We start from the raw sequence: 18,916 nt of genomic DNA on the forward strand, positions 1-18,916 counted from the left end.
GCTTTTCTCTTTCTTTCTCGTCTCCTCCAGATGCTGTAAATTTGAGGCAGGACCCACACAGACTGTTCTTTCAAGCAATTCTCTCATGTCTTGCATAACCATCCTTCGGAAAGAGATGGGAGTGCCACGTGTTCTAAGAACGGAGGAGGAATTCTGAGAGGAAAAAGCCAAAGTGCTCACAGGAGTCCAGGGATCCACAGAACACCTCCTTCCAGGAAACTAGTTAAGAGGCTGGGTTGAGATTTGCTCTCTTACGTTAAGCTGTCAAGGAGATTTTGGTAGAAGATGGTGTTAATTATTCCAAGCAAAGGACAGCCCTTCAGGGGTGGAATGCCATCACGTGAATCCCACTGCTGGGCTCTGTGCATGGAAGCTACCTTGCTCTGTGGAGCAATTGAAAAAACACTTCAGAGACATCATTTTTTTTTGTACTTCACCATAATCTCAGCATGCCGAGTGGACCGGATGTCTCCTCTCCTCTTCTAATGAAGGAAACAGATAGAGCTGCTTCCTGCTGGCTCTTTCTCTCCGGCCACTCTGCTCGTTCCGTGTCACCCAGGCAGACCTCATCTCGTCTCTAACACCCCTCCTGGTGGGGATGAAAGGTGACACCCAGAGCCTGGGTTCAGAATAGAGTCCTGACAAAGTACCACTACATCGGCACAGTCTATGACTATTTACCATTAAAATAACAGTAAATCAACCTAAGAGGCTCCTTATCAAACATGCAGAAACATGCTCTGTCTGAAAGGAGGCTTCCTAGCACCACGCGCACAGCAGAGCACCACACAGGCTCAGGGGCGGCAAAGGGAGTGGGCCAGGAGAGAAAGGCTGTGGGGAGAGAAATCCAGGACAAGATAAAAGAACGGCGACATACTCTAAAATACAAAATCCCGTTAAATGTCCTTCATTTCAGAGGAAATGGCTATTTGCAGGTGACTGACTAGGAAAGGACATAATTCGATTTCAGTTCAGTCGCTCAGTTGTGTCCGACTCTTTGCGACCCCACGGACTGCAGCACACCAGGCCTTCCTGTCCATCACCAACTCCTGGAGTTTACTCAAACTCACATCCATTGAGTTGGTGATGCCATCCAACCATCTCATCCTCTGTCGCCCCCTTCTCCTCCCGCTTTCAATCTTTCCCAGCATCAGGGTCTTTTCAAATGAGTCTGTTCTTCGCCCAGTTATTCTCCTTTGGGGTTATTTCTTCATTTGAGAGCAAGTCTTTTATACAGGAACGAGTGAATCCATGTGAGCGCCAACCAGGTAATCAAAATCAAAGCAGGCTGGCAAAATGCTTCTCCCAGTCACATATAAGAAGTTTAAAATCTGACAGAACGCTTTAAAATCAACTAAGCACGAGGAACCTGCTCTGTGAGCACCCCAGGGTTTTCTTTAAAATTTAACAATTTCAGGCAGTCTCTGACTTAGGGTTTTCTGGCTTTACAATGGTGTGAAAGAGATGGGCCTTCTGCAGAGACCCCACTTTGCATTCTGACCGCTCCCCTGGCCGAGTGGCGCGCGGCACAATCCTACGTCCTGATGGTGGGCGGCGCCCAGTCAGCCACGTGATCGCAAGGGTCAGCAACCGATACACTCACCCCCATTATCTCAAGCAGCTGACTCAAGACAGCTGCTGTTTTCACTTTCAGCGCAACAACCAACACCTACGTGAGCTATCCACAGTCAAAATTGCACATGATACGCCTAACCCTCGTCAGCCCCTACAGTGGCTCAGATGGCACAGAATCCGCCTGCAATGTTTGTGTGAGATGAGCTCGCCCAGCCACAGGCTGATGCGTGTGTTCTGAGCACGTTTAAGACAGCTTGGGCTAAGCTATGATGTTCGGTAGGTCAGGTGGATCACATGCATTTTTGACTTAGGGTATTTTCAACTTATGATGGGTTTATCAGGATGGAACCCCGCAGTAAACTGAGGAAGAGCTGTTATTATCAGATAACGTACCATCAAGCTCGCTGTAATACAGCCAGAGATCTTACACGTGGTTACAGCTGGGAAGCACCCCAGAGAGGACAACTTTGATTCTCCATTTATTCCACTGAGAAGAGGGATGCCTATCCAAAGTCAGCCGGCCGATGAGGGTCAGATGCAAGAGGTGCATGCAGGGCTCTGGACCCCACCGTGCCAGGCCACGCACTGCAGTGATGCCCCACGGGACGTGGATGAAGTGGGACAGGCTTGCAACAGGCTAGTGTCTCCACACGCAGAATCACGCCGAAGGGCCAGGCGCGACAGTGAGAGTGACCCAGCTCTCTGAAGCCTCACGGGATCCACTTTGGGCTCCCGTGTGTCTGGAGTCCATCTCTTATGGGAGGCTGGTTCTCTGTTTCAGGAGGGGCCTCTTCCAGCGACATTTTTAAAAGTTACTTAAAAAATTTGTGTAGGATAGGAATAATGCTGTAAGAATTCAGACTATGGCAATCCTTCAGGACTTTAAATGAGGATAAGTTTATTTTTCCAGTGACTTAAAAAAATCCCAGGAGGGGTGTCCTGACTGGCCTCAGGACAGGGAAGACTCTACAGATTTCCCCACTGAGACTCCGTAGGTGAATTCTGAGGAGGAGCAGAGCCTCGGGAGTCAACTCGGAGAAACATGAACAAAAAGGCATGGAGAGGCACTCGTTAAGGACCTCCCCGTAGTAGAAAGATCTTTACTTAATGTGGCTTTAGTTTATCCCAGTAGACAACTGCAGTGGTTTTTGTCATTTAAAAATTCCGTCTGTGAAAGTGTCATATCAGATGGAAGAAATCATTGAACTGTATTCTCTTTTCTCCTCCCACCCTACCCAATATAAACCCTCCATGACTCTAGAGAATGTCAAACCATCCATTTGTCTTAAGACTGCCTGCATCACCTTTAAGTTCACACCGGTGGGAGTCTGAACAGTGAATTTTCACAAGTTCAGTATCTAATCTCAACATCCCCAAATACCTTGAGTATATACGTATGAAACCTCTATCAATCAAACTCTTGATTTCAGTGTTTTAAGCAGTTATAAAGCCCAAAGGCCAAATAGTTTTCAAGTAAGTGACTTTTATTTTTCTCTGACGTTTCACAGTCAATTTCTACAAAACTTCATACTTCCTCAAAAGAATTCACATTTGGTAAAGAAACCTCTACCGTAAAGAATTCATAGCTGGAAAGACACTTCAATATATGCACAAGAATTACTGTTCTGCCAAAGGAATCAAAGTCAGACAATACCATAATCAATAAAAGCAAGGAGAGTGTAATAAATTACAAATGTCACCAAGCTCCATTCCCATAATCAATTCAATCAGCAGCTTTTTCTAGATGTGTTTCAACACTGCCAACACCATCTGCCAAAACTTCTCTTAAGGGTTGGTGTGAGTTAAGAACGGCTTTCAGAAAACAACAGCTTTGCCACAGAACCTCAGACAAGATCAGGTCATCATGCATCAGGAAGACTGTGACTACTTACAGCCGTGTGAAACCAACGGAGGTCCTGCCGGTCAACTCCGAGGTTCCTCCACTTGTCAATCTGGCCTCTGGCCCCACAGGTCTGCTAGCCTCAATGGATGGCTCTTTGCTGGACCAGCTTCTCTACCTGGCTGCATCTGCTTACTGCTCCACTAGGGAGAGAACACCCATGCCAACAGCCTAGAGGGACTCACAGCACCAAGTCACAAGATCAGAGAGGAGCCACTCAGCAAAGAGCACTGGTGATGGCTCTCGGCATCTTTTGCCTGACAGGAGGAAGTGCAAACCTCCATCTAGGGAGAAGAGTCCAAGACACGTACAGTTCCACAGGGGAGTCTTCCGATGGCGTAAATTTGGTTCTCAGCAAGTGTGTTCAGATTTTTGCCTCAGTAAGACTCATGCCTGGTGCCCAGGCTGTTCTGAATGCACCTGTTTCTATGGCTTTGCTGCCAAACATATTCTGCCAAAAAGGAAGCGTCCTAGCATGGTGTGCAAGGCGGAGCTGCGGTAGCACCACACAGATTGAGGGGAGGCAGAGGGAGCGGGCCAAGAGAAAAAATATTAAAAGCAGCTGAGCCTCCTTAAAGACCTATTTGCTCTGATTTCTGAAACTCTTTCAGAAAGCACATGGCAGGTAATAATTCTGCATTGATTAGGAGAGTCTAAGAGAGTTTACTGGGTTGTTTATTTCTAAACTGCGTTTGAGAACAAAATGCAGGCAATTCGAAGCCTTCTAATTTTAAAACTACGTTAAGAGTTACGACTAGCATTAGCTTCTAGCCTTGGAAGAACTTCAAGACCATTTTCCTTGCAGAAAAAATGAAGTTGGTCATTCTTAAGGTTTTCAAGAGAATGAAATTTTTTAAATGGGAGAATAAGAAGTTGGCAACTTTACAACCTAGAAATCTGGTTTATGATGAAGCCGAAAAACTGTGTATCACCTGCAAGTTCTCACAATACTCTCTATTTCTAGGTGGACTTCACAGAACCCATTATACCTTTGGCTTTGCTGCCAAAATCCAATGCATAAAACAAACATGGAAGACTGCTCCACATCACTGTGGCATCAGACGAATAAAAACTCTGGATGTGGAACGAAAACGGATAACAAGAATGTTTTCCAAGTTTTTGTAGACTTGTATGTCATAACCTTGCAAAGATTTTAATTCAAAGTTTATCAAGCTTAATAATATTTTCTTTTTTCTTTTGTAAAAACAAGAGGGAAAAAAAGTGGTAGCAAAGGGCAGACTTGGATTACACAATTGGAAACCATGAAGCTGTCCTTAAGATTTTCACATATAAAACAGGTTGCATTGTTTCAAAAAAGAGAGGAAAAAAAAGGCATAAATTACTAGAATCTTCCAGCTCCTAACCAAGAGATGCTAGCCATTTCTCCTTTCTTTAGACTCTATGAGTCAAAAAAGCAGTTCATCAACTGTAGCTCCAGATGGTCCTAAATCCATTCTATACTTTAACAAATCTGAAGTATTTCGCCTACCAGTTTAAGAGAAATCTGGCTTGTGATTAAAGTCTAAGAGTTAACAGTGCTACTCTTTCCCTTTGACTTTCAAGTTTAAAAAAACAAAGCTTTAAGTGATTAAGTGCTTGCATCCGAAGAGCAATCTGTGCCAAAGCATTTCAGGTTCCTGCCAAAGGGTACAGGGCCTTGTGGAACGCAAGCGCCCTCCTCTTGTACCTTCGTCTGTCACTAAGACCTTCACGGGAAGACCCATGAAGGGCTCCTGTGTCACCTGCTCCCTGGCTTGACAGGCGTCGCTCTGAGTGCTCGCCGGCATCACTGCACCCTCGATCATGGCTGGTGAGTGGGGTGGCAGGAGGTGACAGCTAGAAGGGCCCCGCACAATCACCTCTCACACTTTTCCCCATGAGCCATCAAACTGCCTGCAGGCTGAGGAAGAGGGACTCAAGGACACCCAAACCTGAGGTCCTCGCTGGAACAGAGACGAAGGTAAACTGTGCATAGACCACAGGTTCAGACAGCAGCCGGGTCCTGGCATGTGGCTTCGTAAGTGAACCAATGAACAGTCTGAGTTTAAAAGGAAAAGATCTTACGTAAGCTTTGGGAAACAGGAGTAGGTAACAGTAAGAGAGTTAAAAAGAAGCACTCAAGTAACAGGAAAATATGCCTTCGATGTTATATGTCTGGCTGCTCAGAGAATGCTTCCAGGTCACTGCTGGTATGACCTGATCCTGACGTTAAAGATGCCTGCAGCCTGGCCCAGGCCTGAGGAGCCCTGCTCTTAGTGGCCTCTATGAACAGCCGGGTCTGCTCCTTGAGCTGGTCAAGTTCCACCTGAGTTGCCTGGTTCTGACGAATCAACTCCTTGGTTTTCAAAGTGATCTCCAGCAAACCGGATTTGTGCAGGACTACCAGGGTATTTTGAAAGCGCCTGTGCTTGCTCTGCCGCTGCTCTGGGAAGCTATCTGGGCTGCGGCAGAAGTGCTCGGCAGCCCACAGAGCGGAGCTGTAACTGGCTGCCGGCGGGGACAGCGGGGAGCTGCTCTCCACCCCGTGCAGGGTACTGTCGGACGCACAGACGGGGCTGGCGGGGGAGGCAAAGGTCAGGCTGGGAGCTTTAGCCACATGGCTGCTGGACACCGGCTGGAGAGTCTGTGGACTGCCACCCGCCACCAGGGAGGGCACGCCCTGCAGAGCCGAGTCCTCGGCAAGCTTGGCGCTGGGGGGGGCCGGGGTCGGGGGCCGGGGTGGGCCAGCACCGGTCTTGGTTGGCTCGCGAGCAGACAGGCCGGGCCCCAGTCTCTCAGTACAGACCTTCTTCTGCATGCCACCTTCTCCTCGTTCTTCTGGGCTGCGGGAAGGGCCCCTTTTGCCGGGGTGAGGGGCTATTTTGGTGTAAGAATTGAGAATGGGCAAGTAGTTCCTGGAGTCTGACTTTTTCTCACCGGCGTGACACGGGCTGACAGGAGACGGGACCGGCGGATGAAGGAATAAGAGCTGTGGCTGGGCCGAGATCACTTCAAAGGAGGGCTGGACAGTCCACGACTGGAGCTGGGAGGAGCTGCTGCCCTGAGGACAAAGGGAAAGAGTGGCAAACTGCTCGTTACCCGCGGCTGTCCACGGGGCAGAGCAAATACTCAGACATAAGGACGGAGATTTCCACACACGGGGTAGCCCTTCTTGACAAAACTGGAGATGAGAGTGGCTTCAATATTCACTTGGGTCTGATACCACAGATTTTCTCTCTCAAGGGAAAACTGGAGGGAATGGCTATCTTTATTCAAGTGCTGTCACTCAAGAAAAAGAAAAGCGTAGGTAGGTGGAGTAATGACACAGTCAAGGTCACAACTGAGGCAATAAAAGTACAGATGGTACGATTTGCTGTCATAAATTAAAACGTGCTTATCTCAATACCATAAATGTGACTTTACACCAAAGTAAAGTCTTCCTTTAGTTACTTGTGGAATCTCTTTTACATGAAAACAACTTTTGATTAAAAAGTTACATTTTTTTAAAAAAAGTTACCTAGTGTCAGGAGTCCACAGGTCTGCTTTTATGGCAATGACCCCCAACAACCACAAAGCTCTGCAAGGCAGTAGCAGCCACCAAGTGCGGGTGCTTCCACACTGTGTGTGATTTTACATGGTTGTTGTAGTGTTCTCCCGTCTTTGGGCCTGGTTGGAAGCACAGCTCTCCTCACTGAAATGAGGAGATTTGAGAATAAAGTCATGAATACCTGAAGCCAGGCAGAAAGAGCCCTGACAGAGGCTCTCTCCCTTGGTGGAGTCACGTGATTTATCTGCAGAAAGTGATGGACCCTGCTCCCACGTGGGTACCTGATTTGAACACATTTCAGCTCCATAGATACCTGGTTAAGAACTCTTAGCCAAGTTCAACTACAGTTCATCTCCTGTGCAAAGGGTGGGATGACCTGGAAGCCCATTTTGGAGCCCTCTTAGTGTTCAAATATACTCTGAGAGATGCTGCAATAACAAGCAAGCAATGCTGGGCCTAGCAACCACACTCCCCAGCAGAGGAGATACAGAATCAGGAGTCTTTCAAAGAAGAGATCAGCCCAGTGCAGCTCAGCCAAAAGCAAAACTTCAGGCTGTCCCCTTGGTCAATCACACCACAGGGATTGACCTCCAAGGCACAGAGACCCAGAAAATACCTAATTCATTGCTCTCCCAAGATTACTCTTTCTAATGCTGCTGTTATGCCCACTGACTTAGTCTGTTTGTCCCAATTATTAGATTTGTACAAGGTTACCACTCTTGTTGAAATCATCTAAGGGAATACCAGAGAATATTTTAGACTTGCACAGGATCTCAGAATCATTTCACAAAAAGACTCATGTTAAAGATGAGGAAATTGAAGTCCATGGTGATGAAATAATTTGTGTGTAAGAAGACATAGTCTGGTGACAGAACTGGAATCAGACTCACCAGAGAAAAATACCTAAAACCAAGCAGCAATCATTAAGACATTATATAATAAGCAAAGATTTTTAAAACTTGGAATGTGCTGGAATTCTAGCACATGTGAAAACACAAAACTCCTAGACTGCTCCATCAGGTCAGTCTGCCCCCAAGCCTCCTGTCTCCTGATCAAGCCTTCCCAGTGGGTCTTTATCCTGAAGACTACGGCTCTGCAGGGCCCGCCTCCTCACCAGCAACTGCAGGCTGTTCTCCGCCCTCCGGCACTGCCACAACACCCACAACAAAAAACACAGATGCCTAAGAAAGAGTGACAAGGCGGCCAGAGAGGAAGGCGGAGAGGAAAGAGCAGGAGACAGGAGTCCTGAGGAGCACCGGTGGAGCCTGAACGACCCCATTTGGGCTCCATTTCATGTCTTTATTCTCAAATCTCCTCGTTTCAGGGAGAGCTGTGCTTCCAGCTGAGACGTGATTTATCAAGCAGATATCTTCAAATTCTTAGATCCAAACTCACCAGGTTGCCTTGCTGAAAATCAGTTTGAGTTGCTCAGCAGTGACTAGGTAACAGTTAAGACATTAGGGTTTCCTGTCAGGCTACAGCCACGTTCTTCCACCTAAGGTGGGAAGGTCACCTACACACAGTCAGACTGCAAACTTCACTGGCTTCAAACAGCCTCATCAACAGAACCACAAGAGGACTAGTCTGTTTCAGAGCAAAGCAGGATAAGGTTACATGTTCTCTAACTAAGTTAATAGGATTGAATTCTCTGACTCAAACACTGGGGCTAAGCTTAAGACTTTTTATCTAAATCTTTTCTTTCATATCTAGACAATAACCACATAATTTGCATAGTTATGCGATAAAACCTATAACAAAGTACTATTCAATTCTATGGCAATGCTATGTGGAGTCTGCTGCTAAAGTCATACCTGTACCAAAGAGTTGCTTTTTCGCTAATGACATAGCTCTGGCTGATTACTAAGAAAATGCTCAGAATATAACATGAGAAATAGGGAAATTGCTTCTACTTCTCAAAGTCCCCAGGGAAATTCAAATTTTAAAAAAAGAGCCTCTTGTTTCAACCCTAAACTCTGTCATATCTTAGATGTACTATGGAAGTTAGGACATTTCTGCTTGGTTCCTTTAAACATGACTAAGGTATTCCAGACACCTTTGGACAAACTAGGGATGCAGTCTTAACGTCTGGAAAATGAGAATACATGTCCTGACTCCTGTATTCCTTTTTTCAAACCAAGTCAGTAGCTGAAAGGCCACACCCTCTTCCCAGGAGAGTGGCATGTGTTGGTGTGGTTTCTGGTGGTCTGCTTCTCACATCCCTCCTTGGTGGAGAGAAACTCAGTGCACAGGAAGCTCAGAAACTCGAGTGTGCAAAGCATGACAAGCGCGGTCCTCCTCACCTGTTTGACCAGCACGTTCTTCATGACCACCATGGGGGACAGAGTCGGGAAGGCTCCACTCGCAGGCTTGGAACTTGGCCTTGGCCTGTCCTCTCGGCTCCAGCCTAAGGCGCTCAGCATGTCCTCGGACTCCATCTGCTCGGCCGAGCTCAGGCATTCTGAGCTCCCATCTGCTGGGCAGAGAAATGGTCAGTTTACTTGGGCTCCTAACCAGTCCTCCTGGGGAGCCACAAACTCCCTGAAATCGAATGGAACATTTGTGACCGTGCTTTTGAGAATTCTTCTGAGGAGCATGTCTACCTTTCATGGGATTCTCAATGGGATGCATAATTATCCCTCCCACCCCAAGAGATTAATAATCGCTGCACTGGGACAGCAGACTTCCGTTCTGACTCTCTTATAGACAAAAGCCAGCATCAATTAGGGTTCATGTGAAAGTAATCATCACCAGTCTACAGAAGTGGGTAAAGGCTTCAATGTTAGCTCATTACTTTTAAGAATCTGTGGTTGAAAAGGGAGAGGAGTGTGCATGGGACCTGAGACAAGATGAAGATCTTTAGAGGCTCTAGGCACCACATGATGTAATAACAACAAAAACAAGTAACAATAAAACCCCAAGACTCACCACCTTGCTGAAATTAAAATACACGCCTCCTAAGTTTCCTAATTGTAAAAGTCTGGATAAGTTCATCAAGTTGAGGCTTATGATGTCTTTGTTTTCCTCCTCCACCCAGTTAAGCACCTCCTTTGTTAGTGTCCTAAATGCATGCTGAGTGTGCCTACTGGGGATCCTGTACAACTGGTGATGGAAAGATTCTCTCCACGGCCAAGAAAAGAAGGTTGCTCTACGTGACATCCATAAAGAACGGACTTAATTAGTTCCTTGCTGGAGTAAACCAAGAGACTGCCAGTAAGGAGGCTTGGAATACCCTACATGCTCGTCAAAAATCTCAGTGTCATCTGGATGAGGCAAGACTGGAATGTGACTATAATTTAGAAGAGTGCAACTGTTAACACTTGCCTTTAATCAGATTCTCCAGAGATGCTTTTCAGAAATTATGGGTCTTGGGGTCTTCCCCTCAATCTAGGAATTAATTTATCTGGTGTCCAGGCACATGTATTTTCACAAAGCACCACAAGTAATCCAGATGTGCACCTTTAGTTAAGAACTATTGGGCCATAAACAAAGAACTTCAGAAGAAAAGTACGTACCTAGTACGTGTATCTTGTTTTCTATGCAAATGCTATTCTGCATGAAAAGGAAACCAGGGCTCCTTGGAGAAATGGCTGATGTCTTTGGCAGGGAAGGTGCAAAACAAGCCTAGACATGTTACTGTCCCAGAAAGCAAGGAAGCACTCAAACAAAAATGTGAGACACGTCAAAGACACAGGTGCCATCTAGAAGGGACCACCACTGACCCAATGGGGGACAACCTGGTATCAAAAAGAATACTGATAATGGGCTGACAAAGGAAATCAGAAAAGACGTCTGTGAATCTACAGTGATGCTCAAAAAAGAGGGCAGAGAAATGTTTCTTTATAAAAGATCATCAGCTAATAAAACGTAAACAAATGATATAGAATTAGATCACCATTTTTCACACCACAAACATAGTAACTGGTTCAGGCAAGCATCGTCAATGGATGCGAAAACCAGTGGTCAAGAGGTTGTTGGAAAACAGGAGTGTCACACAATCTCAAAGTATCATCCCATAAACTGCTTATTAATTACAAAGAGAAAGGGGTACTTTCATAATAAAGAAATAGGGTCTACAATTACTCCCTTAATCAGAGCATCACCAAGAAGACAAACCTAGGAGTCACCTCATGTGTTGCAATGAGAAGGATATAACACCAAAAATTTAGTTTTCTATTTAAAAAATGTTTATTCTGTTTCTAATATTGGGGAAGCTACCAGAGAAGTCCAGTGTGAAACATTCTACAAAACAACAGGCCTAACTCATTTAAAGATGTCGATTTCACAAAGAAAAAAAAGGAAGGAAAGAAAAGGGAAGACAAGGGAACTGTTCTAGACTAAGATCAAAAAGACAGGACAATGAAATGAAATGCACAACCTTCAACTGAGTTCTACATCCAAAACAAGCAAATATACAAAAAAAGACTAACAGTTATAAAAGACACTATTGGGACAATGGGAAAAATCTAAATATGGACTGGAGCTAATTAGTGACTGCCAATTGCATCACATCCCAAGGTAACTGAAAGGACAACTCCAGCAGTGACGACACCACTGGTACCCGGCCCAGAGTGGCTGGAGGCCGTCACTGGGACCACCTTCTGGGCATACAAGTCTGAGTGTTTTTAATACTGCCTTGTGTCTGAACAGCACAGAACTTCTTAAGGCACTTCTGCATAGAGAATAGGAAACTTTCAGAAAACTACCCAGACTGTGCAACATGCTATAAAACAGCTGGCCTGATGGAGCTCAAGTTGTTAGAGGAAGTACCAAAATGGCCACAGTATTGAGAATAACAGGGGGTGGGGTTATGGTTAATGTTTATTTTCTTCTTTGCATGTACCTAAACTTCTGAGCTTCTTCAATGAGCATTTATTACCTTCATGATATTAAAAAAAAAAAACAACCCAAATATGATATTAAGACAGAGAGAAAAAAAAAAAAGACATAGGCCTGCAGGTTCCCAAACCTGTCTGATCACAGGCATCACCAGAGACACTTGTCAAAATATGAAACCCACATTCCAGGCCCTCCCCCCAGACCCTCGATGTCATAATCTCCAGGAGAGGGGTCTGGTGTTTTTTAACAAATGCCTCAGAAGAGCCTTATGATGTGGGGAGCTTGGGAAACAACATGAAAAGATTGAGAAGAAAAACCCAAAGAGCTATACGCTGGCCCTAACTTTCCTTAACTGTCCTTATTCTAATCCCTGACCTGGTGCTCTGTTCCTCTTGGAGCAACAATCTGTTGATAACCTGGCTTCCCCTGCAGCTTTACCTACAGAGAGAATTTACCAATCTAAGGATGACAGAGTTCAGGTTTCCTAAGAGCTGCATTTCTCACTATAAATTCATAAATCGACAAGATGGACTGATTAGTCTCTGTGGGCTGGAAAACAGAAATCTTCCTCCAGGAGAGGGCTCCACTCTCTCAGGATGCTGGCCCAGGCCGAATCCCCTGGCATCACCCCTCTGCATCCCCTGGGCCAAAAACGTTGCCACTCGAGCTGTATTTAAGCCACTACTCTCTGACCTGGAGATAAAAAAAGACTCAGCACAAAATTAAAAGATTTACTGGGCATGCAGTTAGTTCTTTCAGAAAAACTAGTAAGGAAAACTGTCCTGCTTTCTCGTCTCTAATAGGTACTCAGGTTTGGAATGGGGCCAGGAGACTCACAGACCAAACACAAAAAGCAAACACTGGCAGGGATGGGCTGCCAGGAGGAAGCGTTTTTAAACACAGCAAAATATTTTCTTAGAAAAAAGGTATCTTAACAAATTATATACTACCTGTTTTAATTTGTTATATGTGGTGACAACATACAGTTTTTTTTCCAATGTGATTACTGGAATGCAATGTAACTGCAATATAACTATTCTTGTGAGAAAGGAGGAAAGACAACAGAATTATGAGTATTTTATATCTTTTCTCCCATAACCACTTGCCACAGTGGAAAATGTGTAAGATTTGAAGTTGAGAGTCTGAGCTGAAAAAAGACGTCAAACCGTTCCTTCGGAACTAACCCCACTGTGTCTCTAATGAATACCCTGCCATGTGGCAAAAGAACTACCATTTTAAGAGACCAGAAAGCCATTCATTTCTCCTGTGGGTGAAATCTTCCCATCCTTATCACACAAGTGAGTTTTATGGAGGACATTTTTCAGGCAAATCATTCACTACAGTGTAGAAACGATAAGGTAATTTTAACCTGAAAATCCAGAGTCCTTATCTGACTCAGCAGCTGCCAGGCCGAGCTGACGAGACGCCTTTTTCATCTCCGAGCCCTTGCTTGGTTTGGCTGACAGCCTTCGAGAGCCCTCTCTGGACGGGTTCTTCCTCTCCATGTTTTACTGGGCTGCGAGGGGACTCATCAGTACTCTTTTCATCTGGACTGCCCTGTGAAAAAAACAGCAGTTACGTAAGTCACTGCCTGGAGAGCTGGGACAGGTGAGCCTGCGCTGAGTAAAGTCCAGGCAAAGGACACGGGCCTCTCCGGGCACTTTCTCAGAGGTCTCAGCTGACAAAGGCAACACGTTTGCTCAGCAGGAGAATGGTTTCCACCCAAAGGCGGGCTCACTGTCCTCTCCCTGCCCTCTAAATCCATTACAAATGCAAAGCACACAGATCATTCAGTGGAAGCTTTGTAAACTGCTAACAAAGGCACATTTGATTAGCTCTCTGGAATGCTCCCTGAGGGAGAAGGAGAGGAGAGGGGATGCCCTCCTCGGACCAGGCCTGCTTCCCAGGATACATCCGCAGGCCTGAGACTTCCTGCCACCTCCCCAAGTGTAGTTTCTCAAATTAACCTTTCAGTTCTTTAGAGGAGGTAGTGAACAGAGAAAAATACAACTCCTTATATATGCATGCCACATCCTGGCTTAGAAAGTGCATCTATGCACACGGAAGACCAGATAGACCAGCAATTTGATCCACAAACGCCCATAACATTATTGATGTTAAGATTCTCTCATTTGAGCCTCACATCCTTCTCAATTGTTATCCCATTTTACAGAGGAGGAAGTTGAGGCTCAGATAAGTTATAGTCAGTCATTTAAAAATATTTCCCGAGCGCCTGCTGTGAACTAGGCACGATGCTAAGAATGGGGGGGTACAGAGTGAATCAAATAGACCTGGTTCCCCTCTTCCTGGAGAGACGCCTAGATTTGATCCAGAGACACACAGCTAGTTCAAAGCAGATCCAGAACTAGGTAAACAGTGCAAAGTGTGAGACCAATGAGCCTGTCAAGATATTTTAACAGGGCCCACTGAACAGCCAGGGCTTCCCTGGCTCAGATGCTAAAGAATCTGCCTCCAATGCAGGAGACCTGGGTTTGATCCCCAGGTCGAGAAGATCCCCTGGAGAAAGGCATGGCAACCCACTCCAGTATTCTTGCCTGGAGAATTCCATGGACAGAGGAGCCTGGCGGGCTACAGTCCATGGGGTCACAAAGAGTCAGACATGACTGAGCAACTAACACTTTCACTTTCTTTTCTGAACAGCCAAGGGACGGCAGCTGGAAAGGTGGCACAGTAAGAACACAAGGATACTGCAGGGATAAAGAGAACAGCGGACCAACAGGGAAAACGACAATAACAACGCAACTGGATAAGTGCTCCAGTCTGAACGTCTGTGTCCCCCAAAAATTCATATATGGAGCCTTAATCCCCCAAGATGATGGTATTAGAAGGTGGGGCTTAGGTCACGAGATGAGTGCCTTAGGCTTCAGAAAGGTCCCCAGCCCCTTGCACCAGAGTCAGTGAGAAGTCTGTGACCCAAAAGAGGGCTGTCCCTGGACCATGCCGGAACCCTAAGCTTGGACTTTCAGTTTCCAGAACTGGGAGAAATAAATTTCTGTGGTTTATAAGCTACCCGCTCTGTGGTATTTTGTCATGACAGCCCAAATGGACCAAGGTAGTAGGTTTAAGCAACACCTGGTGGCCTTCTTACTCACGATTCATTTTTGACTCCATCCGTTTGTCCTTCTGAGAAGAGAGAAACATGGGCCCCCTGTCAGACAGCCGTGTATCTGAAAACACCCTGAAAATGCCAAGTGTGAACATTTCTGCTAATACAGGATCTAGTGAAGAACACCAACCACTCCAGAAGCAGAGGGGGGATTGGAAATAAAGTTAAACAGAAGCCAAGGATGCTTACAGGCATCCTTGAACAGCTCTCTTGCTCTTCTGCATAAGACAGAAGTGGACTAAAGGGAATGCACACTGATCAGAATGAGGCTGAGTTAAACACAATTCCCCGTGAAAATGAGCCTGTGCCATATCTAACTCATCCAAGGCGAGTGCCTCCCCACTCAGTCCACATCACACTGAGCACTCCTTGGTGGAGCACATTTAGTACCATGTGCATGAAAGGCACATTTCTCATTAAAAAAAAAATGATAGCACTAAGTCATGTCCAACTCTTGTGATCCCATGGACTGTAGCCCACCAGGCTCCTCTGTCCGTGGGATTCTCCAGGCAAGAACACTGGTGTGGGTTGCCATTTCCTGCTCCAGGGAACTTCCCGACCCAGGAATCGAATCCAGGTCTCCCTCACTGCAGGCCCTGTCACAGCTCTCATGGCACTATCCAAAAGCACGTCTCTCCACCGGACAGTGAGGAAGTCTGCCAGCACGGACAAGTCAGCTTAAAAAGCAAAAGAAAATGCAAAACCGTTCTCTAATTAAATCTGTAGCTTTTTGTATGAAACCCAACAAATGTACACAGTTTCATTCTCCTGAAATACTGCTGTCTGAAACTGAACAGACGGCTTCTTCAAAAACGGCAGCAGCTCTCCCTGGTGGAGGGGCCATCAGACTAAATTCAAGCCTGACCCTGCTACTGATTTAGATTGGGAAGGTAGCTCATGGCAGTTGCAACTAATTCAGAACTTGACGAAGTTTCATATTATCTTTTGAAATGGATTATTTTACAGGCACTTGAGATAAAGCATCCCAACTTCTTCCACAACCTTTGCAACAAGACAAGGAACAAGGTCTTGCTACTGTTATTAAGCTGCAGTCAATGGAGCTACAGAAAATACACAGGAATTTATCCTGCTTGTCTGAGAATTTTCAGGACAATACTGACTGTGGGGTCAAAATGCTAAAATGTTGACATTAAAAGGAGAACAGATGTAAAAATTTTAGATTCTTGACAATTGGAAATAGAGACTGCATAATCTACTTCAGAATAATCAAAGTGACTGCTTTGGACGTGGAAGTGCTAAAAATATGAAAGCCTCTGTCCTAAGTAAAATTCTCCTTCAGCAGTCTTAGTGTCCCGGAGAAAGTCAAGTGGGAATGAGAACAAAGGGCTACATGCCATCTGACCTTTCCTCTCTGAGACAGGCGCTTCCCTCCCAGGAGTGGCGCTGAAGATGTCAGTTAGCCAGTGAACAACAGACCCGTTCATACACAGCATAGACGAGGCCCTTGACGAGAGACAGACAGAGCGATGGCATTTACCACTGGTGCACTCAAACCCAGGGCTAGGACAATGGCAAAGTCTGAAAACGTCAAGATTGTGTTCCTGGTCGGTATCATTTTACAATAAAGTCAGATGCTCATAAGCTGACCAGGGGTTGAAGATGGGTTACCAAGATCATACCCACTGTACCATCTCTGATTCCTGGCACAGACTGAAAACCATGACAACTGTCTTACACACATCTCAGATCCTCATGAGCCTAACTCTGCATTAGGAGGACTCCGAGCTAAGTTTGAATTGACCTGAGAAAGGTCTCTTATAAGTGCACACGTAACACATGGTCCAAAAGGTTCCCGGAGAGAACAGTATACGCTAAAACTCACAACGGAAAGTTAACCAATACATCTAGAGGTCTACATCAATAGGTGTAAAGTAAAAAATTCTAACAAGTGTGTCACAGCACTTGGTTCTTCTATTTATGCACTTCTTACATTAGAGTCTAATGATCTGTTCATCTCTTCAACCTCAAGGGTTGACTTTTCATCTCTGCAACCTCAGCCCCTAACAATTAATGTGTGAGGTATACTCACAGAATAATAAATTCCAACAAACTTGTCCTCAGGACAGTCCTAACAGTTTAGCTGCCACCAAAACACCTGAATGGCTTGAAGGTCAGGAATCTGCATTTCCTGGTCACCTCAAACACCACGGTCACCTCAAGATTTAATGTCTAGGTCTGGTTTCCTGCAGGAAACAGGCATTTCATCCACGCCTCATTTTAAGCTACTCCTCATTCTGGCTTTAAATCCAGCAGCCAAACTAAAGGTTGGTCTAATCCACAATCTCTATGGAGATTTAGGTTTCTCATAAAAAGGAGGCCCAAGGTATACAAGGGAAGGATCTGAAAAGCTGCTTGCAGATTCCACTGTAAGAGACAACTTGGCAACTTTCCTGAGAGCTCAAGTTCCCTTTAAAATGTGTCACGTGTACAGCAGGCATGCACAGACAGAGGTGTGAGGTGAAAGCCCAAGCAGAGGTTTAAATACAATAAAGATACATGGCCAGAGAAAATTAAGACCTTACCACCCAAAAAGCCATGAATAATCCTAGTTGGAATTATAAATGCATTACTAGGTTTTCTCTGAAGTCATTTTCTCTTGGTCTGCATTTTCAGAGATACCAATCTGGGGGAAAGTCTGTGGATTTTAACAAAGGAGGGGAAAAAAAAACAACAAAACCAACCATCTACCTACATCTCTAATACTCCTCTTCCCTTTCACAACCATTTGCACGCTTCAATTTGGCTGTAAATTCCGGTCAAAGATCCCGAACCCGATTCCATACAAATGTTCTCTGTCTGGAACCAGGTATGGCTTACTCATTTTCCTCTTTCAAAGATTAGATGAGACTACAGAACTTCCTCAAACCCCCCTGCCTGGAGAAGAGTTCGCAGCTAACAGTGCCCACCCCCCACCTCCCCGTTCGCACCAGCCCACGATACATCTGTGCCAGACAGCAGGAGCGCCCTCCAGGCACCCACCAGCCTGCAGGCTCAGCAGGGCAGAACTGGGCAGACCCTCGGACTGTGCTGTGACTGGCATGCCACCAGCCTGCCAGGGCAAACGCCCAAGCCATGCAGTACTGCCAGAACTTGGGCAATCACAGGGAGCCTGGCTGCGGCCCGGTGCCCTGGGGCCTGGATGGATCGGAGGTCCCCTCAACCCACCCACTGTCAACCACTCAATCCTTACTTGGCACTGGCCACCTTCTCGGCCACCTCCCCGCCCCCTGGCACCACGCCTGGCACAAGTGGTCACCCGGGGGGCAAAAGTACCAGCAAAGTGGGTGACAGCAAGTCTCTGGAAAAAGACAGCATACCTGTGCCCCGGGTCCAGAACTGGGAGCTACCCACCCCGCGCCCCCACCCCACAACCCCAAACAGGGGCGGGGGGGGGGCGGTCCCAGGACCCTCAGAGGGTTACCAGTGCTACTTGGTCCCCACACACAAAACCCTCCTCACCCGTGACCTCCTCTCCCACGCGGTCCTGACCCTCGCAGCAAAACCAACCGACCAAATGGGGCAGGGAGCATCACCCCCTGCTCCCACCATCTGGCCCTCGGCACCCCGAAAGTGCCCGCTCTCCGTCTTGCCTGTTCCCTCCTCCTCTCCCTTGCGCCCGCTTCCTCTCCGCCGGCTCCTCGCCCAAACCCTTTTCCCCTGCCCCCGCAGCCCTCCGTCGCTCACCTAGGACTGGGGTCGCAGCTCCACAGGCGGACGACCCGTGGGTACGGCGGCGCATGCGCGAGCCCGGCCCCGCGGCTCCATGACAACCTCGTCGTCGTCGTCGTCGCGTCTCAAGCGATCCCCGCTCTCGGCCGCCCGCCCATTTCTCCTCCCCCCTCCCCCCAGCCTCCGCGACGGCTTTCGCCAGTCACGTGATGCGGCTCGGATGACCCGGCACCACCGAGACTGCTCGCTGGTCTCCTAGAAG

The 18,916-nt window shown here is 46.6% G+C and overlaps 1 protein-coding gene across 4 annotated transcripts; it reads right to left on the minus strand.

The window, feature by feature from the left end:
• Positions 1-3,038: 3,038 nt before the first annotated feature.
• CIPC (CLOCK interacting pacemaker) lies at positions 3,039-18,856 on the minus strand. Of its 4 annotated transcripts, none has more exons than XM_043919825.1 (4): positions 18,670-18,856; positions 13,207-13,394; positions 9,302-9,471; positions 3,039-6,515 (listed from the first exon to the last, which is right to left on the minus strand). In XM_043919825.1, exons 2-4 carry the CDS (start codon positions 13,340-13,342, stop codon positions 5,622-5,624), a joined length of 1,200 nt encoding a protein of 399 aa, XP_043775760.1. In that variant the 5' UTR covers positions 13,343-13,394; positions 18,670-18,856; the 3' UTR covers positions 3,039-5,621. The 4 variants fall into 4 exon arrangements, with proteins under 4 accessions (XP_043775760.1, XP_043775763.1, XP_043775761.1 ...); XM_043919828.1 differs by lacking the exon at positions 18,670-18,856 and adding an exon at positions 18,576-18,654; XM_043919826.1 differs by lacking the exon at positions 18,670-18,856 and adding an exon at positions 18,445-18,581.
• Positions 18,857-18,916: the final 60 nt, after the last annotated feature.

Source organism: Cervus elaphus, chromosome 12, assembly GCF_910594005.1.
Source record: "Cervus elaphus chromosome 12, mCerEla1.1, whole genome shotgun sequence".
NCBI classification, from domain to species: Eukaryota; Metazoa; Chordata; class Mammalia; order Artiodactyla; family Cervidae; genus Cervus; species Cervus elaphus.